Source organism: Rhinatrema bivittatum, chromosome 19 (genome assembly GCF_901001135.1).
Source record: "Rhinatrema bivittatum chromosome 19, aRhiBiv1.1, whole genome shotgun sequence".
Taxonomy (NCBI): Eukaryota; Metazoa; Chordata; class Amphibia; order Gymnophiona; family Rhinatrematidae; genus Rhinatrema; species Rhinatrema bivittatum.
Window position 1 is genome coordinate 15,973,051 of NC_042633.1, and position 25,059 is coordinate 15,998,109.

The 25,059-nt window shown below is 46.8% G+C and overlaps 1 protein-coding gene across 1 annotated transcript in view; it reads left to right on the forward strand.

Annotated features, from left to right (window-relative positions):
• Positions 1 to 20,984: 20,984 nt before the first annotated feature.
• LOC115080265 (vomeronasal type-2 receptor 26-like) overlaps positions 20,985 to 25,059 on the forward strand; it is a 35,505-nt gene continuing 31,430 nt past the window's right edge. The window contains exon 1 of the mRNA XM_029584419.1: positions 20,985 to 21,266. Coding sequence (XP_029440279.1) covers positions 20,985 to 21,266 — 282 coding nt within the window. The remainder of the gene's footprint in view (positions 21,267 to 25,059) is intronic.

The following is a 25,059-nucleotide window of genomic DNA, read 5'->3' on the forward strand; positions in this document are numbered from 1 at the left end:
GTTATCTCCTGTGCATGGGAGGTTTGTTAGTTTCACATGCAAGTCATCTCTTATGGAACTTGAACGTAACCATGCTAGTCTGCGGGCTGCAATAGCTGCTGCAGATGCTCTGGATGATGTCTCATGTGCCTCATAGATTGACCTCAAGAGGTGTCGAGAACATTCTTCCATGTCATGAAGAGGCTGAGGTATCTGTTCAGCTACTGAGGAATGTATACCTTTCATAGCTTGCATACACTCATACAGATATTGTACCATGTAGAACTGATGTTGCATAATTCTTGTGGTTAGCATAGAGTTATGGTATATTTTCCTACCAAATTCATCCAAATATTTATTGTCTTTCCCTGGTGGGAAAGTAGTGTGCAACTTTGTTTTCCTGAACCTTTGCATCGCCGACTCTACTACGATTGATGCGTGAGGCAATTGTGGTAGAGTGTATAGTGATGCTTTCTTCATACGAAATTTCATGTCTGTTTTCTTGGAAACAGCTGCAGTTGTATAAGGCGTTTCCCAGGATTTTTGTAAGACGGAGTGCAGGATTTCTTGTGGTGGAAGAGATGTTGGTTCCACCTGAGTATCAAATATCTTTAGAAGTCCAAGAGTTTCCGCTCTAGGGTCTGTTTCTTTTTGGACCTCTAGGTATAGAATGGTACCCATTTTTTCTATGAATTTTGGGTATGTAAGGTCTTCAGGAGGGGAATATGGCTCCTGTAGTTGGTCCTGTGTATCTGACAGACATCCCACCGATGATGATGGGGATGTTTGTATTGAAGGAGAATCAAAATATGTATCCTGTATGTGAGTAGGCGAGGTTGGTTGGTTTGTCCTGGGAGATGTCGGTGGTTCTGCCGACTGCTCTTCATTAGACTTTGCTTTATGTTTCGCAGCATTGTCCTCAGAAATATTAGTCATTTTAAATGATGATTGAAGCATCTCGTAAAACCCTGCTAGAGACTGCGACAATTGAAAAAACGCCTCTCTTGTATGAGAGGGCATTATCATACGATTGTCTTGTTGTTGTGAGATAGTTGTTGGAGGTGAAGTTGCAGGAACTTCCCTATCTCTGCGTGTCTTATTGACTGGAGTATTTCTTAAGTCTTCCGAATCTGAAGAAGTGGTAGAGGAAAGAATTTGTACCAGTTTTCTTAATGAGCCGGTAGTAGACGGAACTTTATGAGATGATTTAGAAGTCGAAGGACTCATCTCCCATGTAGCACTCCTCTTTTTTAATCTTTTAGAATGGGAGTGATGTGAGTACTTATGATAGTCCTCAGATGAAGACTCAGTATCTGTGACTTCAGCCTCGGAAGAAGAGCTGTGTGAAGGGTATCATTTTCGCTTCAACTCTCTCTTTAATTTTTGAGGCGAGTAATTTTGGTTTGTACGCGCAGATCTTGATTTATGCGCGGATATGCATTTACGCGCAGATGTAGAGGTATGCGTAGGTATGCGCGTATGCGCGACTGTAGACTCATGCGCACTTGAACATCTGTGCGCGGAAGTAGAATTGTGCGCGGTTGTAGTTTTATGCGCATATTTCTTTGCATCAGTAGCATGGGATCTTCTAGGTGTTTGGGTAATTGCCAGGTTCTTGTGGCCTGGTTTGGCCTCTGTTGGAAACAGGATGCTGGGCTTGATGGACCCTTGGTCTGACCCAGCATGGCAATTTCTTATGTTCTTATGTTCTTATGTTCTTATCTCAAGCGCACAGGATTTTTCGGCACCATGCGCATAAGTTTCCTTACAGTCGGCGCCGTGCACGCAGGTGTTTCCGGCGCCATGCGCGTAAGTGTTTCCGGCACCATGCGCATAGGTGTTTCCGGCGCCGTGCGCATAACTGGTCGGCGTGGTGATCTCTTCTGCGCCATGCGCGCCGGAATCAGTAAGTTGTGCGCAGACTCTGTCTTCGGCGCCAGTATATGCGCATTTGGCGCCATAGGCGCAGAAGTCTTTGGCGCCGAGGGTTCCTCCTCCGATGAGGTATGTTGCGGCTCTATAGGCACTGGGGATTTATGAGAACCCACTGGCCTTTGATTTTTTGCTTTCCTTTTACCTCCTAGAGTGGAGGACTTAGGATCAGACTGCAAAGATTTCTTTTTCGATAGAGCCGATGAAGTGAACGGGCCAGGCAATGAATGAGCCTCTGACGGATCGCGAGAGGCAAAAAGTTACTGCAGCCTATAGGCCCTTTGTTTTAATGCTCTTGGTGACATTTTTGAGCAAAACTCACAATTCTCTGTATGATGTTGTGGTCCAAGACATTGATAACATCGGTCATGTCCGTCCGTGACCGACATCCGTTTTCCACAGAGACAGGGTTTGAACCCCGGTTTTGACATTTTATTTCTGTTTTTAACTGAGGAGAAAAATAGCTCCGCGTGCGATCCCGCTCGCGGAAAAAACAGACTGAGGAGATACCGTTACTTTCCTGCGCGGGAACACACGCGCAGCCGCAGAGAGCAAAGCTCTGTTCTCTGCTTTGACAAGCTCCGTCTCCCGGGCCTGATTGACAGATCCCATGACAGCATGGCTAATTCAGCCCTGCTATCGACAGGAAATAAAAATTATTAATAAAAGGACGGGAAATAAAATCATAAAAATAGCTTTTTCTTTTTTTTTTTTTTTTCATTCTATCTCCTTTCTCTAAGTAGTCCGCATAGGCCTGTTCAAAGAGCCATGTCTTCAGGGCTTTTTTAAAAGTTTTGAACACTGTTTCAAGACGTAATTCAGCAGGCATTGTGTTCCAGATACAGGGACCAGCAATAGAAATAGTCCTATCACGTACTAGTATGAGATGGGCTGTATTTACTGATGGAATAATAGTCCTTTATTAGCTGATTTTAATGATCTTTGTGGAGTATGAAGACGGATTGAAAAATTCAGCCAGTCTGTTTTTTGTCCATGAATAGCTTTACGCTGAAAAAGGGAAGATGGACAAATATAAAATAACTCCTCATCATTTCCACCAAACATTCTCCACCATCCATTCCCCCCACTTATGCCACCAAGTCATTCCCCGTCCACAATCGCAGCCTGGGTGTCCTTATCGACGACCAGCTCTCGTTCAAACCATTCATTAAATCCATCCTAAGCGACTGCTATTTTAAATTACAAACTATAAAAAAACTCAGACCCCTTCTTTACTTCACAGACTTTCGCACAGTATTACAGTCTATTATTTTCTCCAAAATAGACTACTGTAATGCACTCCTCCTTGGCCTCCCCGTCACATATACCAAACCATTACAACTCTTACAGAATGCCTCAGCACGCATTCTTACTAACTCCAGAAAACGTGACCATATCACTCCAACTCTTATCGAGCTCCACTGGCTACCAATACATTACCGAATCCTGTATAAGGTTCTCTCCATCATACACAAAAGCATCAACAATGAAAATACCCATTGGATCAACCCTCCCCTGCTGCCTCGTACCTCTGCTAGACCTACTCGCCCTGCCCTCCAAGGAACACTCCGGACCCCCTCCATCAAATCCACTAAACTTACCTCCACAATGAACAGAGCCTTTTCCCTAGCCGGTCCGACCCTGTGGAACTCCATGCCCCCAGACTTACGCACCGAAACTTCTACCCCCAAATTAAAAAAAAACTAAAAACTTAGCTGTTCCTACAGGCATACCCTTCACTCATTAACCTACCTCCGGATGACTCCCTGAGCTGTATATAATACCTTCCCTTGAAGAACCTCGTACTTTCCCCAGCTACTTCCCCAAAATGCAAACCCTTCATTTTGCTGCCTACCCCACCCTACTCTCCCCTTCCTGTTAACACCCCTCTCTGAAATCCACTTCTCCACCCTTTTGTTTTCCCTTATACTTCCCATCACTTCCTATTGTCTTTCCAGCTCTATACTCAGTTTATTGTTTATATGCTACCGTACCTGGGAAACTGTAAATTGCTGCTGTAAATTACCATCGTACCTGTAAATAGTTACCCCATTTCTATATTAGTTGCAAGTTCTTGTATACATAGTTATTGTTCCCAGTAAAGGCATTGCCGGAAAGTTGAGTTACTTGTAAAACAATACGATGTGCAAACGGTTGTCGGTATATAAAAAGTTCTAAATAAATAAATAAATAAATAAATAAATATGCCAAAACCGTGTTTCATTTACTCCATGATGACCATCAGTATGGTGTGTTAGAGATCAAGACGTTGTTAGTGGCACAAAACGTTTGTAACTATTGCCTGACACCGTACAGTTATGATCATAATTGTAAGCGGCGATTCAACCTTTGTTTGAAAGAATTATGTGTAGATAACATGGGTGTGCAACAACAATGTCTTCTCTGCAAGTTGTACTGTCACTCTAAATAATATTTAGACAATCACACGGCCCAGGCTGCCCAAGAAACAGATTGATTGCTTAGCTAAAATACTGAGCAACAAATGTGAATTGTACATGGAAAAGAGACACCAATGTAAGGGCAATTACTGTAAGCAGCATAGCAAACAGTTGTTGAAAGGCAAGAGACATCTGTGCTTCATGACAATGATAGGCAATTCAAAAAATTCAGAAAAGTACATATTTTACGACTGCTACTGTATACAAGAAACGGGGGTGTATAATCCCAATTTCATCTTTGCCTCGGATCTTTACCAAGAAAAGAATTGGGACTTTACGGGTGCGGATAGGCTGTTTGGCTTTATTAGGACTTTTATTGCCAAGAATTTCAGAGTACACCTTAATAGCTTAAAATTCCAAACGTTACAATGGGTACTTTATAGAAAGCTAGTTGATAAAGTAAAAGATAGAGATGGATTTCCTAGCTCAGAGCAGTAAACTTTTACAAATCTTGTCTACATAGAAACATAGAAATGACGGCAGAAGAAGACCAAATGGCCCATCAAGTCTGCCCAGCAAGCTACGCACTTTATTCATTTTTTTTTCCCTTTTTCTCTCTCCCACCTGTTACTATTGGCTTCCAGTACCCTCCAGCCCTAATTCCCCTCCACCCAATTTAGAGAGCAGCTTTGAATCTGCATCCAAGTGACATCCAGCTCAATTGGGGGTAGCAACCGCTGCAACAAGCAGGCCACCCCCTTGCCCCATACTCTTACCCACCCCTGTTTTTATTTTTTTTGAAATAGCAGCCCTCCATCCTTCCGCTCCGTGAAGGTGGAACACCAACTACTGGCCACTGGCATCCCGCTCCGTGAATGCCTCTGTGGCCCTGGGAATTTGATTTATAGATTCTTTGAATTTCCTCCCCATGAAACTGAGCAAGGGTTATTTCCCTGATTAATTTAAAACCGAGAAAAAACGATATTACATGGTCATGATGCTTGAGGAAAAATATTACGGGATTAAGAGCATGCTACCAGATGAGAAAGAGGCCTTTTCAAAATGGTATAGCAAGAACAAGGATAAAATGTTCGACTTTCAGAAAGAATTGGCCTATTATTGCCAACAGGATGTGTACATTTTGCATCAGGCCTGGATCCTGTACAGATTAAAAATCATGAAAATGATAGTGTGACAAATGTGGACACTTGAGCCGAGATGAGGTTGGCGCTACCACAAGGAGAGGGCCCCTGGTGGTCCTCATCATTGGGAGGTGGTGCAAGCTGAGAAGACCCAACTGGAGTTTCAGCTTTACCAGCCCACGTTCCCAGCAGGTTGAGCCCTTGGGTACCGGGGCCGGCAGGACTTAGGTTCGGGTCTCTCACAGCATGAAACCAGAGGAGGAGGCTGAAGCGGCATCAGGCAGGCAGAAGTCAGGGCAGGAGGCAGACAGACGGAACCAGGAGTAGGCCAAAGATCAGGACGGTCAGCGGCGAGGCAAATACGGAGAAACAGGCTGGAGGTCAGGGCAAGCAGAGGTCAAGTAGAATCGGGTTACCAGGCAGAGGTTAGGCAGGCAGGGGTCAGGCAGAGTTGGTGAACCAAGCAAGTCCAAAACCAGGAAGTCAGTCCAAAGGGCTAGGAGCAGGAAGAAGGGGGCAAAGCAGGAACGCAGAAACAGGAGTCAGGACTGGAATGCTGGATCAGGAGGCAAGACTGGAGCACGTACAAATTGTAGTATCATTACTTTTATGTGCCTTAATGTAAACCATTGTGACGGTCCCCACCAAACGACGGTATAGAAAAGACTTAAAATAAAAATCATGTCGGGACACTTACAACAGACGAGTATCTTTTCGGGACATTTATAACAGATGAGTACTTTGAGTTTACAAAATTGTTACAACTTGTTTATTACCTCCGGTCTCGTTCAGCATATGGAGTCACTAGTTTGTGTAATTCAATGACAATTATAGGTTTGGGTCTAGAAATTTTAAGAGAAACTAATAACAAAAAATTTTAAAAAATTAGACCTTTTGATTAATAAGTAATTTGGACCTATACACTAAAAAATGAGTCTGTATGTCTGACAGGCCCATTCAGTTTAGAGGTCCTACAGATACATAAAAAATAGGGAATAATAATTGTGTTTAAGGTTCCGTATTCTTATTGGTGATAGAAGAAATACCAGTTACCTTGTTGTTTGTTGTGTGTTGCCTTTTTTACATACATCAAGGATGTCATCTACGGCGTATTCAATGTCACCATCTGTGTCCAGGCTGGTGGGCTCTGGTTCCTTTCTGGAGAACGCAGAGAGTATCACTGGCTTTAGTAGAGATACATGAAATGCATTGTATATCTTCATTGATGGAGGCAGTTTGAGACTGTATGTTAAATTCCCTAATCGCCGCAGGATGGCGAAAGGTCCCACAAAGCAAGGAGCAAATCTTGCAGATGGCCGCTTGAGTCGGAGATATTTTGTGCTTAACCAGACCTTGTCCCCTGGCTAGAACTGGGGTGCCTCTTGATGATGGGCATCATAGGTCCTTTTTGCCTTTTGTCCTGCTTTCTTATGGAGTTCCTTCGTCTGTCTCCAGAGCTTGGATAATTCTGTTGCGGTAGCCTGGGCAGCAGGAGAGGCTACTGTCAATGGAATAGGCAGCAGAGGTAAAGGTTGTCTCCAGTAGACAAGTTAGAAAGGGGAAGACCCCCGTTGAAGAAGCAGGATGAGAATTAATGGCAAATTCTGCCCAAGGCAGTAGTTCAGCCTAATCGTTCTGTCTAGAGTTGACATAAGATCGCAGAAATTGTTTCAGTGTCCTATTCATCCTCTCAGTCTGACCGTTAGACTGAGGCAGAGGTTAGATCTAAAGCAATGTCAAACATCTGACATAATGCTCTCCAAAACTTTGCAGTAAATTGCACTCCTCTGTCGGATAGGATATGTTTGGGCATCCCATGAAGACGGAAGATGTGTCTGATGAAGAGCTTAGCTAATTCAGTAGCAGAGGGTAATCCTTGTAATGCTACAAAGTGTGCCATTTTAGAGAACCGGTCAACTGTAATCCATATGGTGTTGTTGCTGCTGGATGATGGCAGGTCCACTATGAAATCAGCGATATGGGTCCAAGGTTCATCCGTTGATGGTAGAGGTTGTTATAAACCCCAAGGTCGCCCGGGTGGTGGCTTTTGCTTGGCATAGACAGCGCAGGAACCCACGTACGCTTGCACGTCCTTCTTCATGGTGGGCCACGAATAGTATCTTTGCAACATTGCTAAGGTGTGACTCTGTCCAGGATGGCCTGCCAGGCAAGAATCGTGTCCCCATTTCAACAATCTTTTCCTCAAATTTCTGGCCACCACCGTCTTCCCAGCAGGTACCGTGTGAGTGGCTGCTGGAACCACTCTTGCGGGATCGATTATGTGACGGGGTTCATCTGGCAAGTCCTGTGGTGAGAAAGCGTGTGATAGGGCATCAGCCCAAGTGTTATTTTCTCCAGGGCAATATTTTAGAAGGAAGTCGAACCTGTTGAAAAACAGGGACCATCTTGCCTGACGATGGTTGAGTTGTTGAGCATGTTGCATGTACTCTAGATTCTTGTAATTGGTGTATGCTACTATTTGGTGTTGAGCGCCTTCTAACCAGGGACGCCACTCTTCAAAAGCCAGTTTGATTGCGAGAAGCTCCTTGTCTCTTATCCCATAGTTTCTCTCACCAGGCGAGAACTGCCTAGAAAAGAAGGAGCATGGATGGAGTACATTGGATTCGCTGTATTGGCTTAGAACTGCCTCCACACCTACGTCGGAAGTGTCAACCTCCATGATAAAAGGACGGTGTGGGTCAGGGTGGCGGAGACACGGCTTCTTTGAAAAGACTCTGAGCATCATGAAGGCTGAGATGGCTTCAGGAGACCAATTGGCAGGGCTGGCTCCCTTCTTGGTCATAGCAGTTAGAGGGACTGTCAATGAAGAGTAGTTTTTAATGAAGGATCGGTAGTAGTTGGTAAATCCTAAGAAGCAACGTAATGCCTTCAGGCCTATGGGTTGAGGCCAGTCCCGGATACTCTCAAGTTTCTTAGGGTCCATTTGAAAACCGTTCTTCAAAATGATATATCCCAGGAAGGGTACAGCTTCTTTGTGAAATTCGCATTTCTCAAGCTTAGCGTAAAGATGGTACTCACACAGGCTTCTTAGGACTTTCTTAACATCTTCCTGATGAATTTGCAGATCCTTGAGTACTATATCATCAAGCTATAGTACTATGCATTGATACAGTAAGTTCCGTAAGATATCATTCATCATATTTTGAAAGACTGCAGGTGTGTTACTTAAGCCGAACGGCATGACGAGGTATTCAAAGTGACCATCTCATGTGTTAAAAGCAGTCTTCCATTTGCCCCCTTCTTGAATACGCACCAATTTGTAAGCTCCTTTTAGGTCCAATTTGGAAAATATTTTGGCCCCTTAGAGTCTATCAAACAGTTCACATATTAAGGGCAGGGGGTACCTGTCCTTGATGGTAATTTCGTTCAGACCCCTGTAGTCAATGCAGGGGCGTAAGGTGCCATTTTTTTCCTACAAAAAAGAATCATGCACCAGCAGGGGATATGGAAGGCCTGATAAAGCCCTTTTGTAGATTTTCCTGTATGTAGGTAGACATAGCTTTGGTTTCAGCTACATAAAGAGAATAGACTCTTCCTTTGGGAGGTTCTGAGTTTGGCTTCAGATTGATGGCACAATCGAACTCTCTGTATGGAGGAAGCACATCAGCTGCTTGTTTATAGAAAACATCCTGAAAGGAGGCATACTATGGAGGTAAGCCAGGTAATGATGGAGTGGTAGGCATGCAAATGAGCGGTCAAACTTCAGCAAAACACCGACGCAACCCCAACACCACCGGATGCATGGCTTTGTCCAACACTAGAAAGGGAATTGATTCTGAGTGAAGGGCTCCAGTGCACAGGCCAATGGCCTGGGTGATCAGCGAAACTTTGCCAGGAAGTGATTCTCCATGAATGGATGACAATAGTAAAGGCTTGTCTATAGGTGGGGTAGGAATCCTCAGATGTTTGACCAAGCACTTCAGAATAAAATTACCTCCGGCACTGGAGTCAATGAGAGCGAGAGTCTGGATCTCGAGGCCTCCGCAGAGCAGGGATACAGGTAAAGATAACAGAGGAATAGGAGAGGTAAGGCCCAGGAGAAGTCCACCTGCAGATCCCAGGCCCGTCAATTTCCCGGACAAATGGGACAGGTTTGGATTGCGTGACCAGATTGGCCACAGTACATGCACAGGCCCATAAGCTTGCGGTAACGTCTTTCCTTAGAGGTCAAGTGGCTTCGACTTAGTTGCATAGGCTCTTCCTCCTCTTGGGGTTTAGACGGTAAGCTGGAAGCAGTAGGTACAGGTTTTGGATGGGTAGCCCCCACTGTAGACCTTTGTGGACTCTTAGCCTCTTGAGTATGCTCGCGGATCTGGCGGTCAATTCTCCCTGCTAGTTCCATCATGGCCTCAAGGGGTTCAGGCAACTCACGAGCCACTAGTTTGTCCTTTATGCGGTAGTTGAGACCCTCGATGAATATGGCACGTAAGCATCCAGTGTCCTAATGCAGTTCAGATGCTAGAGTCTTAAATTCAATGGCAGAGTCTGTAAGTGGATTGTTATCTTTCTGAAGGTTAAGCAAGGTGGATCCAGTGATGGTCTGGCGAGTCAGGTCATCAAATATAGACTTAAACAGTTGTAGAAATCCTGACAGGTCATTCAGGATAGGATCCTTACGTTCCCATAGCGGTGAAGCCCAGGCCAGGGATCGTCCTTCGAGGAATGACAGGATGTAGGTGGTCTTTGAAGCCTCAGTGGGAAAGAGGGTAGCCTGTAAAGCAAAATGCATGCTGCACTGATTGATTGATGTATCCTCTGCACATCTTGGCTTCACCCATGAAGCGGGTTGGTGTAGATAAAGGCACAGTGGACCTGAGGGTTACCACCGGTGCCAGCAGCTCCTTTACAGGAGGAGCTGAGGAGTTCAGTTGAGCGTGTAACTGATTGAAGGCAGTAGCAAGATTCTCCAAAGACTTTTGTTGTTCTGTAATCTGCTGGGCTAGGCCAGGTATGGCCTGCAGGGATGCAAGCTGAGCCGAGTCCATGGAGTTAGCAATCTGTTGTGTTTGAGGCATTGTGGACTCTTGGTCACAATGGAGATGAATCCGCCCATGGGGAGGGGCCCAGTGGGGAACCACAGTGAATGGCTGACACAGCAGACACAGAATGGATAGAGTCTTTATTGTACTGCTGTAGTAGATGGTAATGCAGGAAGGTAGGCACTGATCCACGAGGTGCCAATACACTCAACAGGCTCAATAGTGTAGTCTCACCCAGATGTTCACGATAAGCAGGAGCCCGCAGAGCGGGTTATGCCACGGCTGGTGGGTGGAGTTGGAGTGCCAGTTCGTAGAGGTACTCACGGAGAGACGGAATGGTAGATTGGTAGGACCGAAGGTTCCTGGTGCAGGATAGGATAGGTTAGGCCCTTGAGAAGTGAAGTCCAAGATAGGACTACTGGCTTCAGAAGTGATACGTGGAACGTATTATGAATTTCTAATGTTGGTGGCAACCGAAGCTGTTATATAACTGGTCCAACACGAATGATTGGAAAAGGTCCAATGTACCTTAGGGCAAACCTTTGGGAAGGTATTTTAAGTCAAACATACCGAGTGCTTAACCAGACTTTCTGGCCAGGAAGAAACTCAGGAGCCCAGCATCTCTGGATGTCTGTAGACTTCTTGGCTCGGGATGCAGCTTGGTGTAAGTGAAGATTCGTCTGATTCCAGAGTGCCTTGAGAGCATCAGCAGTAGCTTGCATGGCAGGAGAGGGCACCGATAATCGTATGGGTAGAGGTGGTCATGGTTGCTTCCCATAAATGATAGAAAAGGGCGACTTACCTGTGGCAGCGGCAATATGGGATTTGTGGGAGAACTTCGCCCAAGGAAGGAGTTCAGACCAGTTGTCTTGACGGTCATTTATGTAGGCACGGAGGAAGGATTTTAAGGAGCGATTCATACGCTCAGCTTGTCCATTGGCCTCGGATGATACGCTGTTGTTAAACTGATGTTGATGTCAAATTTATTGCAAAGAGCGCACCAGTATCGGGCAACAAATTGTGGACCCCTATCGGACACAATGTCCTTGGGCAAGCCGTGTAGCCGAAATATATGGAGAAAGAGCAGGCATGCCAATTCAGGAGCAGATGATAGGCCCGGTAGTGGAACAAAATGGGCCATTTTAGAGAATCTATCTATGGTAACCCATATAACCGTGTGACCCTTGGATGGCGGTAAGTCCACAATGAAATCCGTGGAGAGATGCGTCCATGGTTCCTCTGGAGTTGGAAGTGGCTGGAGCAAACCCCATGGTTGACCAAACAGGGCTTTCGGTTGAGCACAAGTATTGCAGGAATCGAAGAAGGCTTTAGCGTCAGAGACCATAGTGGGCCACCAGAAGAACTGCTGGAGCATCGCTAGGGTTTGCGCTCACCCTGGGTGACCAGCAAACTTAGAATTATATGCCTACCGGAGGATATTTTCATGGAGGCGATGGGACACAATGGTCTTCCTAGTCGGAACTGGGTGAGATGCAAACAAACAAGTACAAGCTGGGTCAATAATGTGACCGGATTCTTCAGGAGTATCTTTTGGTTCGAAGGAATGTGACAGGGCATCTGCCTGAAGATTTTTTCCAGCTGGACGGTAGCGAAGTTCAAAGTTGAACCTAGAAAAGAACAGAGCCCATCGAGCTTGACGGGGGGTGAGGCGCTGGGTATGACTCAAGTGTTCCAGATTCTTCTGATCTGTGAATATGGTGAATTTATGTTGAGCACCCTCTAGCCACGGGCGCCATTCTTCTAGAGCTAATTTGATAGCAAGCAATTCGCGATCTCCAATGCTATAGTTTTGTTCCACAGAAGACAATTTGCGTGAGAAGAATGAGCATGGAATTAGGGATCCAGAAGTGCAACGTTGGCTCAAGACTGCCCCGTCCCCAATAGAGGAGGCATCTACCTTGACCTGGAAGGGGCGGTTTGGGTCTGGATGGTGAAGACAAGGTCCAGCTAGGAAGGCCTCTTTGAGGTGGTGAAATGTTGTAATGGCTTCCGGGGTCCAGTTCCGGGTATCTTTGGCCCTTACGGGTCAATTCGGTAAGAGGAGCTGCCAGTGGGTTGAGTAATGAGGGATGAAATAGCGGTAATAATTCATGAATCCTAGAAATCGTAGTGCTTTAAGATGCATGGGTTGAGCCCAATCTTGGATTCCTTTGAGTTTTTCAGGTGGCCATAGAGAATCCTCGTTGCAAAACTATATACCAAAGAAAGGGGTAACACTGGACTTTTCAAACAGGCATTTATCCAATTTTTGCGAAAAGATGGTTTTTGTGGAGAAGTTGAAGAACCGTGTGGATATCGGTGCGTTGTATAGCCAGATCCTTGGAAAAGACAAGGATGTCATCAAGGTATGCCACAACCTTAACATACAATAAGTCTGAAGATTTCATTAATCATTCGTTGAAATACTGCGGGAGAGTTACAGAGGCAAAAGGGCATCATCAGATATTCGTAATGCCCATCTCTGGTGTTGAAAGCTGTTTTCCAGATGTCATCGGGGCGGATACGCACCAAGTTGTAAGCTCCGCGCAAATCCAATTTGGTGAAGATGGATGCTCCATGTAATCGATCAAATAACATAGAGATCAAGGGCAATGGATATTTGTCTTTACGGGTGATGGCATTTAAGCTACTGTAATCAATACACGATCTTAGGGATCCATCTTTCTTCACCACGAAGTAAAATCCTGCACCGGCAGGGGATGTTGAGGGATGAATGAACCCTTTAGCAAGGTTCTCCTGCATGTACTCATTCATAGCCTTTTTCTCGGAAGAGACAGAGGATAAGTACGCCCTCAGGGAGGCGTGGTCCCAGGCAGAAGTTCAATAGGGCAGTCGAACCTCTGAAGGGGGGGTAGAAGATCTGCCTTCTGCTTTGAAAAGACATCTTAAAAGTCTGCATAAGGAGCTGGTATGCCTGAAGAGGTGGTCGCCAAAGGAATCACTGGGGGTGGCACCACCTTTAGTAAACAAGTCTGATGGCAGGTGGAACCCCATTCCACCAGCTGGAGCAACCCCCAATCAAATTGGGGAGAGTGACTTTGGAGCCAGGGTAGCCCTAGGACTACTGGGTGAATGGACTTCTCTAAAACCAATAATTCAATTTCTTCCATATGAAGACCGCCATACTGGCTCAGTGGTCAGGGAAATTCGACTGGGTAATGGTTCTCTGTAAATCGAAGCAATTCGCACAGGTAGGTCTCCAAAGACGGGTATTTATACCCAAAAGTTGAACTAGTTCCTTGAGAATAAAATCTCCTCCTGCTCCGGAATCCATCAGACAAGGACTGGAAAGGATAGGGAGTCCCAAATCAGAGTAACTGGCAAGGACAGTTGAGGGGCCAGTGACGTTGCACCCAAGTTCAGACCCCAACTGAACTTTAGGCTGGGCAGTTTCCCCAGATGGACTGGGCAGGCCTGTATGTGATAGCCAGGTGGTCCACAGTACAGACACAGGCCTGTTTGTCTCCGCCGGAGGCGCTCTTCAGAGACAGCCGCCCATGGCTCAACTGCATGGGTTCTTTCATCTTGGCCTCGATGGAGACCCTAGCAGAGGCAGGGCTAGTGGCCGGTGGTGAATATTAGCGAACCAGAGAGGGCCTTCTGGGTATCCAATTCTCCTGGAGGTACTCTTGGAGTCGATTATCAATTCGGCCAGTTAAATTGATGAGATCCTCAAGTGAGGGAGGGAGTTCCCAAGCTTCCAATTCATCCTTAAGCTGCGAGGATAGTCCATCCAGGTAGATAGCACGCAGGCAGTCTTCCTGCCAGGAGAAATCCGTAGCTAAAGTCCAAAATTCAATCGTATAATCAAAATAGGCTCCCTTGGATCGAGGTTGGGATTGTCGCTACCCGTAGGAATCAGGGCCGGCGGCAATCAAGAAGCGGGTGGCAAGACAGGCTGAGGTTCTGGACGAGGAGAGAGTTGGTAGCGTAGTCAGACAATGCAGAGGTCCGGGCTTGGAGAGAATCAATGGCTTAATCAGGCTATGCAGAGGTCTGGACTTGGAGAGAGTCAAGGTTATGCAGAGGTCTGGACTTGGAGAGAGTCAATGGCGTAGTCAGGCAATGCAGAGGTCGGGCTTGGAGAGAGTCAATAGTGTGGTCAGACAATGCATAGGTCCGGGTTTGGAGAGAGTCAATGGCATAGTCAGGCAATGCAGAGGTCCGGGCTTGGAAAGTCAATGGCGTAGTTAGGCAATGCAGAAGTTGTGTCCGAGAAGGCAATCTGATGAAAGGTTAGGAATCAGAAACGCAGGAACAAAGGAGTACAGGAACAGGAAACAGCGAGGATCAGGAACCAGGAATGTAGGAGAATCACCAGGAGGCAACGAGTACACAATCAGCATGGAGACATGTTCCAAAGGCAATCATTGGAAGCGGAGCCCGGCCTTAAGTACCAGAGCTCCGGTGATGTCATCATCCCGGGCCGCGGCCAAGTTCCTGCCATGGGCCCTTCATAAGTCAATGATGTGTGTGCGCATGCCTAGGGAGGGGCACGGTGCTGGACGGCAGCGTCTCTCCACGGGCCATGCAGAGAGGTCCGACACGGAGCAGAGGAATCTGTAGCTGAAGCTGAGGCACCGGGGGGGTGGCCTGAGGACAGAGACGGCGGCCTACTGCCGCCAGGGATGATGAACCAAGCACTGGATTCATCAGAGAGAGGTGAGGGGGCTGGGCCGCGGGTCTGCCGCAGTCGGCACGTGTAACACACCATGCATAAAATCTGGAGTTTATAATGCTCACCAGCGTCACCACTCATTAAGCAGAAAGTATCTTGTGCATGTGAGTTTAATTTTCACATTCACTCTGTTGATCATCAGTTTCTCTTGAAAAGTCAGGATACTGTGCAGATGTCCCAGGAGCACCACCTTCCAGCTACTATTTGTATAATAACACCTTTCATTAAAACCAGTGTTATGCCTTCCTAGTTCTGTCACCTCAAAAAGACACCTCCTTGGTGTCTTTATAGAACAGGCCCCTGGTAAATTGTGTTTTGAGGGGGCTATCACTATAATTCAGAAGCAATTCTATGAGGGCTCTGTAGGGGTAACAGTTATTGCTTTGCTTGATGAGATGGTCTCTAATGGTGACATGAAACTGACTGAAAAGAGAGGCTATGAGGTAGTCCACCAAAGTTACTTTGGCTCATGTGTTGAGGTCAGAGCCATCCTCTTTCACAATTTTACAGGTCAGGTACAGCAGCGTATTCTTTAAATCCAAGTAATCATCACCATGGCTGGTGATATAAAAGTTCAAAGATGCGGTTACCGATAGAGCCGATACCAGGGGTATTCCTACATTTAATCAATTAATTATTTTTTATATTTATATACCATCATACTGTGACCAATCATAACGGTTTACAAAAATAACATAAAAAGAGATAAAATAAATAGAATTGCAAAATTACATTAAAATCATCAAGTGTGTTGTAATAAGAGAGATAAAAAACATAATACTTACAATAAAACAATAATACACTTCGTAAATAAAAGAAATAAAAGCAAGGAGAAATAAAAGATGAGCAAAAGTAAACAGAGAAGCTTCAATCATTCATAAATGCTTTTTTCAATACTGCTTGGGTGGGTGTCAATTGAAACAAGTCCAACTCTGATTTCACAAATACTTCTCACCCTTGGTGCACCAATGTCAAGACGCTTTGTTAAAACATATCTTTCTCCTTGGTGACATCCATTCTCTTCTTAGCCTAGCATTTATGCTTCTGAGACATGATGCCCTCTTGCTTCTATGTTTTACAAGGTTTGGGAGGCCTCTGAAGAAGCATCTGTCGATTGGTTCTTTTTCTTTTTGATGCTCATTGAATTACAGCCAACCCTGACCCTGTCTGGTTGGCATCATTATCTGCTTTTTTCAGAACAGATGTGGTCACATGCCACATTATATCTTAGGGTACGTTTTTGGCAATGCTTTTCACGTGTGGCTTAACAATCTCAAATCGCCTTATCGAAAGTGGCATTGCTTTTCTAAAGAGACTATGAAATATACTGCCTATTCCTACACCATACATGACATGCACCCCTTGATACCCCAAAAGCCTGCATCCTTCCTGGCCAGCATAATACTTTCTGTTGTCCACAGGGTCTCCGTAGTCTTTACACATGACCATGCTAAAAACCCTTAGCTTTCCGGGGCTATCAGCAACCCTTGGGCTTCTGAACTGATCTTGGATGATTCCGCTGACTCTTCCACTCTCTTCACAGGAGCCCACCTAAGACCAGCTGGCCCCCGAACCCAAGGGCTCAACCTGCGGGGGTTGGTATTGGTGAAGCTCCAGCTGGCCCTCTGTACCAGCCCGGCCTCGCGTTCCAACGGTGGGGACCTACGGGGGTTGCCCTCAAAGGTAGTGCCAACTCCATCTCGGGCAAGGGGTCCACCAGTCTTGTCGCAACAGTAAGCCAAGGCCATGGACTCGGTGGAGGCCTCCGCCCTGCAAGCCATTCCAGGGTTAGCTCAGAAAATTGTGGAACAACAACGGGCACTGGAGACGCTGGCTTCCTCCATCAAATGTCTCAATGCTCGCCTGGACTCAGTGACCGCTTCGAGCGCTGCTTCTTTCCTCGCAGTGGACACCCCATGGCGCAGCTACCCTCTCACCAGGCGATCTCTCTTCCTGCTCCTCCACGTTACGCTGGCGATCCACACCAATGAAGGGGGTTCCTTAATTGGTTCAATATGCACTTCTGTCTCCAGTCCTCACTATTTCCAGACAATGTTAGCAAGATGACATACATTTTGTACCTGTTGGAGGGTAAGACCCTGGCCTGGGCCTCCCCCATTTGGGAACGCGCTGAACCGGTACTGCAGCATCTTACCCACTTCTTAGAGTTGTTCCAGACGGTATTTGAAGACCCGGGGTGACAAATGGCTGCCGGTTCCCAACTTCTGCACATCCGTCAAGGAGGTCGCTCCCTCTCGGATTACACGATTGAATTCAGGACTTTAGTCTCGGAACTCCACTGGAAGAAGAACTGCCTCCAGTCTATTTTTCTATTGTTCACGAAAGTCAAAGACAAATTGGCAGCTCTCTCGCTAGACTCTCTCATCGAACTATCGAGCCGGATAGATCGGCGCCTGCAAGAAAGGGCCCTGGAGCTGCAAGGCCAAAAGGGATGCACCATGGCTCCTAGTCTACTGCGACCTACTTCCTCTGTATCCCGAGTGGCACCTATTACTGAAGGAGCAGCGGAAGAGCCCATGCAACTCGGATGAGGACCTTTGTCTCCAGAAGAATGACAGAGGCGCCACAGGGCCAGACTTTGTCTCTGTTGCGGAGGATCAGGTCACCTCATCGCCCTCTGTCCTACCCGTTTGGTAAACTCCAGGTCCTAGGCTTCATTAGAGGAATGACCCTAGGCTCGACTTCCCCAGTTCCCCCACTCACACTGCAGGTGACCCTCTTTCAGGAGGAATGCAAATTCTCTACACTAGCCTTGGTGGACTCCGGGGCGGGAGGAAACTTTATCATGAGAGAGATTGTGGAACAGTTGTGCATCCCTACTCGTCCATGCCCTAAATCCTTGTCTCTCTCTTTCATCTGCGGAGATCCACTTCCAGGTACGATCACGCACATCACAATCCTGCTGGAGTGCCATGTCAATCCAAGCCACTTGGAGTTTCTTGCCTTCTATGTAATTCCAAAAGCCATACACCCGGTGGTTCTTGGCATACCTTGGCTCCAGTTGCACAACCCCCAGTTTGACTGGGCTTTCCTCCGGTTGTCCCGATGGGAATCCACTAGCGAAAAGACCTGTTGGAAAGGAAATACCCATTTTCTTTGCTGCTTCAACACTCCACTCTTGGAAGGACTCCCTCCTCAGTACAATCATGTCACTGATGTGTTTTCCAAGAAGGCTGCTGATAGCCTGCCGCCGCACAGAGACTTCGACTGCGCTATTAACTTGATCCCCGGCTCTACTCCCCCTTTCAGGAGGGTTTAGCCACTATCCATCCCAGATACCCGCGCCATGTCAGATTATATCCGAGAGAACTTCCAGAAGGGCTTCATTAGACAGTCCACTTCTCCAGTCGGGGCTGGTTTCTTCTTCGTCAGCAAAAAAGACGGGACCCTGCACCCTTGCATCAACTACCGGGGTCTGAACGTCATTACCATCAAGGATTGGTTCCCCCTCCCGCTGATATCCAAACTCTTTGACCGTCTGCAAGGGGCCAGGGTTTTTTCAAAGTTGGATCTCCGAGGGGCCTATAACCTGATCCGAATTCGACACGGAGATGAATGGAAGATGGGCTTTAACACACAGGATGGCCATTATGAATATCTAGTCATGCTGTTTGGCCTTACCAACACCCCCGCAGTCTTTCAGAACCTAATGAACGAGGTATTCTAAGACCTCCTATATAAGTGTGTGGTCGTCTACCTTGACAATAGTCTGATTTATTCTAGCAACTTGCATTCCCATTGCCAGCATGTCTCTAAGGTCCTCCAATGTTTGAGGGAGCATCATTTGTATGTGAAACTCAAAAAATGCATCTTTGAAAAAGAATCTCTGCCCTTCCTGGGATACATTATTTCCAGTCGAGGCTTCCAGATGGACCCTCATAAGTTAAGGAGTATTCAAGATTGGCCTCAACCAAGGGGACTGCGAGCACTTTAACGCTTCCTCGAATTTGTGATCTACTATCGCAGCTTCATCCGAAATTTCTCCAAACTAGCCACACCTCTCACAGCTCTGACAAGGGGTCTAATGTTAAGACATGGTCCGTCAAAGCAAAGGAGGCCTTCCAATCCCTCAAGAGGTCCTTCCTGCAGAAACCTTGCTTCCGACACCCGGACCCTTGGCTTCCGTTCACTGTGGAGGTGGATGCCTCCTCCGAGGGAGTAGGTGCTGTTCTTAGTCAACATGACTCTGGAGGAACACTACACCCCTGCTCCTTCTTTTCAAAGAAATCCTCTCCTGCGGAGCAAAACTATTCGATTGGGGATGATGAGCTACTAGCTATCAAGCTAGCGTTTGAAGAATGGTGGCAGTGGCTGGAGGGGGTCCAAGCACCGCATTTCTGTGTACACAGACCACAAGAATTTAGTACACTTGCAACAAGATCAACAATTGAACCCATGCCAAGCTCGGTGGGTGCTCTTTTTCACTCAGTTTGATTTTGAACTCCGCTACCGACCCGCCAGTAAGAATGTAAAAGCAGATGCCCTCTCTCACTCTTTTTCCGCTGTAGATCAAGAGGAATCTCTGCAAACCCTTCTGGACCCAGCCTGCATCATCCTTTAGGTCACCCAGACCATTCCTCTGGGCAAGACCGTAGTCCCTAAGAGACTCCACAGTAAGGTACTAGCCTGGGCACATGGCTCCCGTGTCGCCGGCCATCCTGGTTGGGCAAGAACTCAGAACCTTTTGCAACAATTCTACAGGTGGCCCGAGATGAGCAAGGATATCCGTGCCTACACTGACTCTTGCCCCACCTGTGCCCAACAAAAAACCCCGGTTGGGAAACCCTGGGGGTTACTGCAACCATTACAGGCTCCCATGGAACCCTGGACTCACATCTCCACGGATTTCATAGTAGACCTTCCTGCCTCTGAGGTATACATGGTGGTCTGGGTGGTGGTCAACCACTTTTCAAAAATGGCACACTTTATGCCCCTACCTAGTCTTCCATCTGCTCCTCAACTGGCCCAGTTATTCATATGACACATTTTTCGTTTCCACGGTTTACCGCAACACATCACCTCTGACCGAGGCTCCCAGTTTACTGCCAAATACTGGTAGTATCTCTGCAAGAAATTTCGTATTTCCTTAGACTTTACTACTGCTTATCTCCCGCAAGCCAACGGTCAGGCTGAAAGAACCAACCACACCTTAAAGCAATTTTTGAGATCGTATGTCAACGCTCATCAGGACAACTGGGCCTGTCTCCTTCTCTGGGCTGGGTTTTCGCATAACTCTCATTTCTGTACTGCCATGGGGGCTTCTCCCTTTCAAATTGTTTATGAGAAACAGCCCACCCCCTCCCCTCCCCTCCCCTACCCCTTCCACTATCCATTTCATCACCTGCGTTACAGCTGACAGCAGCGAAGCTTAAGAGGTTATGGTTGCAGACTCAACAGATGCTACGGTGGCTCAGTCTGCTAAAAGATTAGTGGATCATCATCGATAACTGGCTCCTCAATTTCGACAGGGAGAGAGTGTGTGGCTCAGCACTCGGCACATTTGCTTGAGGGTACCATCCATGTGCCTGGCTCCTCACTATATTGGTCCCTTCTAAGTTCTTCGGCAACTGGGTCCTGTGATTTATCACTTGCCTACCTCCCTGAAGATACATATTTCTTTCCACATCTCCTTGTTAAAACCACTGGTTCTGATACTGGAGATCCAAGATGGCCGACAGGTCCGGACGTGGGTAACCAGGGCTCCGAGGAGTAACGTATACTTTTGTGTAAAATGCCTCACACCAGCAGGAAAAGACGTGCAAAAGAAAGAGAAAGTCAGGGTGAACATTCTGAGGGCCGGATTCATGGACCTATGGATTCCCACGTAATACGGGAGCAGAAGCCGGAGGATAGCTCGCAGCGAGGAGAGCGGGTGGAAGAGGAAACCGCCTCCTCACATGAGCTCCAGACAGCTTTATCCCCGGTACCGTGGATGCCCCCAGGAAACCCTGCAGCTCTGCGAGGAGCAAACGGGAAGGATCCCAACCACGAAAGTGAGAATGAAACCGCCGGAGAATCGTGTCTGTGCGATGAAGGCGGCAGGGAGGAACAGCAGAGGCCACACCTCGTGGAAGAGACTGGCCTGGGAGACGCTGTAGGCTGTACGATACAGCCTCCAACAGAAAGGAAAGTACTCTTAACATTACCTAAAAAAAAAAGAATTAATAAAACCAGAAGCTTTCTCTTTAGAGAAGATATGGGAAGCAATACAAACAGTTAATGATAATCTCTTTAACCAGATAAACCCTCTGGTTTCTGTGTTAAATAATACCACGGTGAGAATGGGAAAACTAGAGGAAGATATGAATAAACAAATGGAAAAATGTGAAAAGGTTGAGAATGAAGTGAAAGAAATGAGAAATCTTCAATATAACATTATAAAAGAAAATTCCATACTAATGAATCGTTTAGAAAATATGGAGAATCAAATAAAAGGGAGAAACTTGCGTTTAATAAATTTTCCCAGAGACCCCATGGTGACCCCCACGAGATATGTGGAGGCAATATTTGATTCAGACATTAAAGATTTCAGAGGAATTGATACCACCTACATCTAAGTTGTATTATATACCAGCTTTTAAAAAAATAGAGAAGGAAGGAGAAAAAGATTTTCAACTTCTAACTCCGGTGAATACAACTGAAAATTCCCAGCCTTGAAAGTAACAAAACTTACTAGAAACGACCCAAGAGAGAACACTCTTATTGTGTTCTTATTGTGCCCACTCTTATTGTGACGTTGTTTGCTTGAATCAGATCGTGATTTGGATTTTGAGATTATATTTTCAATAATAGGACTGAGTCTTTTCTTGGTTTAAAAGTTGGAATATTTCCAGATGTGCAAGAAGCAACCCAGTTAAGAAGAAAAATTAGTTTCCTGAAAATTGAAGAGCCACTCAAGTACAAAAAAATGGGAGCGTATGTACAGTCTCAAATAGCCATGTAAATGTTAAATAAAATATTAAAAATGTTTCCTATATCTTTTTCCAACCTGAGCAATTGGAGAATTCCTAAAAAAGTATTCATTAGATTATAATAACGTCCTCTCCTGTTTGGAAGGCTAAGTACCATTAGCCCTACAGCTGGATCCGTATATTAGAAATCTCCTGTTAATTTCGTTAATTGTAAAGCTTATATTCCTGAGGTAGAGTAATGGATCTCTCCCTGTTGATGAGGACTTTAAAGCAGATGGTTTAGGGAAATATATATTGTGTTTATAGTTGTAAAATGTTGGTTTGTTGGTACTGCTTTCTACACAAGATTGTTTTCCTTGATGTATCTTGGAAAATCGAAAAATAAAATAATAAAAATAAAAACACCCACTGGTTCTCTCCGTCCTTCTTGTAAAATTCCTGAAGCTCCTCCCTTGACTGCCGAAGATGAGACTACTTATCAAGTCCGAGGGGTTCTTGACATAAGAAGACGAGGTTGTAAATGGGAATACCTCCTAGCCTGGGAGGGTTTTGGCCCTGAGGAAAACTCATGGGAACCCTCCACTAATATTCTCGACAAGGATCTCATTAAACGATTCCATACTGACCACCTCGGAAAGCCAAGACCTTCAAGGGGAAGGCCTAAAAGGGGGGTACTGTTAGGGGCCGCTGGTCGTGGTCGCCCGCATCCTGTCACCCCTCCTTACTGGCGCGGCATCCTCCACCTCCAGGGCACCTGCTGCAGTGGCTAGCCACGCTTGGGGCGCTGCCTCTCGCTCCTCTCTCATTCTGGGTTGGCAGGCCTGTCCGCTCCAATCCTCCCAATTCACTGCCATCCCTGACACAGGCCCCGCCCCTCTGGGCCTTCCTAGGCCCGTGTGTACGTTCCTGCTTATAATTTAAAGGGACCTTGGCAGAAAATTGCTGTGGCTCCTCCCCAGTGCCCTGCCCAGCCTTTTACTACTTAAGGCAAGCTCTGGCTCTGTTTTATGGTTCCTCTGCAGAGGATCGCTGCTACTCTCCCATAGTTCTGTTATCTGTCTTCCGGAACACGACCTCGGACTTGGCTATTGGCGTCTCTCTGGCTTTGGATATCGGTGACTCTGGCTTCTGACTATCGACAAATCTCCAGCTTCTGACTTCGGACAGGCTATCAGTGACCCTTGGGCTTCTGAACTGACCTTGGACGATTCCACTGATGCTTCCACTCTCTTCACACGGGGCCCACCTAAGACCAGCCGGCCCCGAACCCAAGGGCTCAACCTGCGGGGAACGGGGTTGGAATTGCCGAAGCTCCATCCGGCCCTCTGCACCCAGCCCGGCTCGTCTTCCCGACAGTGGGGACCTACGGGGTTCGCCCTCGCAGGTAGTGCCAACTCCTCCTTGGACAAGGGGGTCCACCAGTCTCGTCACAACCGCAGCTTGGGCCAGAGTCATCTTACTCCGGAAGAAAAACAATGGCGGTGGACCTTAGGGTTGTGCCTCTACTGCACTGGCAAGGGGCACATGCTAGCACAAATTTCCTGAGAGGCCAGGAAACTCCAGAGCCTAAGCATCAGTGGGGAGATGATCCTGGGCTACACTAACTCTGCTCCCAATGCACAGCTACCCGTGACTATTACCCATATCCGATGGTACCTTCTCCACCCAGGTGCTAATGGAGGGAACTTTATCCTATCAAATTTGGTTAGTCAGTTGGGCCTCTCCGTAGTACCCAGAACACCACACCTGGTGATTTTCTCCATCAGTGGGGATCCACTACCAGGTCAGATTACCCATGTGACCACCCCCGTGAAGCTACGCACCGGGATTCTCCATGAGGAGGAGATCTCCTTCTTCATCCTGGAGAAGGCCATACATCCAGTGGTCTTGTGCTTTCCCTGGCTACAAAAGTACTCCCCCCGCATTGACTGGGAGACCTTATAACTGGCTTCCTGGGGACCTATTGCCCGCATATCCTGCCTCCATGACATGATTCACCAGCAGACTTCTTCTGGCTACCACACCACTCGCCCTGCCTCCGCAATACACTGATTTTGTGGTTGTTTTCTCTATGGAGAAAGCTGAGACACTTCCTGAGCATCATCCATTTGACTGTGCCATTGCTCTCCTTCCGAACTCCATGCTTCTATGGGGACAAGTATACCCCCTGTCGCTACCAGAAACCCAAGCCATGTCCAAGTATATCCAGGAAAACCTCAACAGGGGATTCATCCACACTTCCTCCTCACTGGCTGGTGCCGGCTTCTTCGTAGCTAAGCAGGACGGTACCCTCAGGCCCTGTATCGACTACCACAGACTAAACGCCATCACCAGGAGGGATAGGTATCCGCTTCTACTTATCCCAGAATTGCTAGACCACCTGCAGGCGGCTAAAGTGTTCACAAAGTTGAACCTCTGAGGGGCCTACAACCTCATACGCATCAAGCCCGGTGACCTCTGACCTCTGGCCTGTTCCTGGCTCGGCCTGTCTGCCGCCTGCTTCAACTTCTGCCTGTCCGATGCTGCTTCAGCCTCTCCCTCTGATTCCACACCTTGAGAGACCCCCGCCTAAGTCTTGCCAGCCCTGGTACCCACAGGCTCAACCTGCAGGGAATGAAGGATGGTATAGGTGACGTTCCCGTAGGGTCTTCTCCTCCAGTACCACTTCACAACGATGAGAACCAACAGGGATTCACTCCTAGTGGTAGTGCCAACCTCATCTTGGCTCAAGGGTCCAAATTCCCAACACAAATTATATTTGGTTTTGTTTAATTTTATCCTACATGTGTTGTGGATGTTGTATTTCCACCAGCCCTACTTCTCATAGCCCCTGCAGATCCATAGATCTAGCCAGTTGTATCATAAAATGGTAGCTGGTATTATCTGGAAACATTTTTGCAGAGGTGTTGCTCGGCAAAGTAATGTAAAAACCCACTTCATTAATTTTTTCATCATGAACCTTTAAATGTCTTCCAC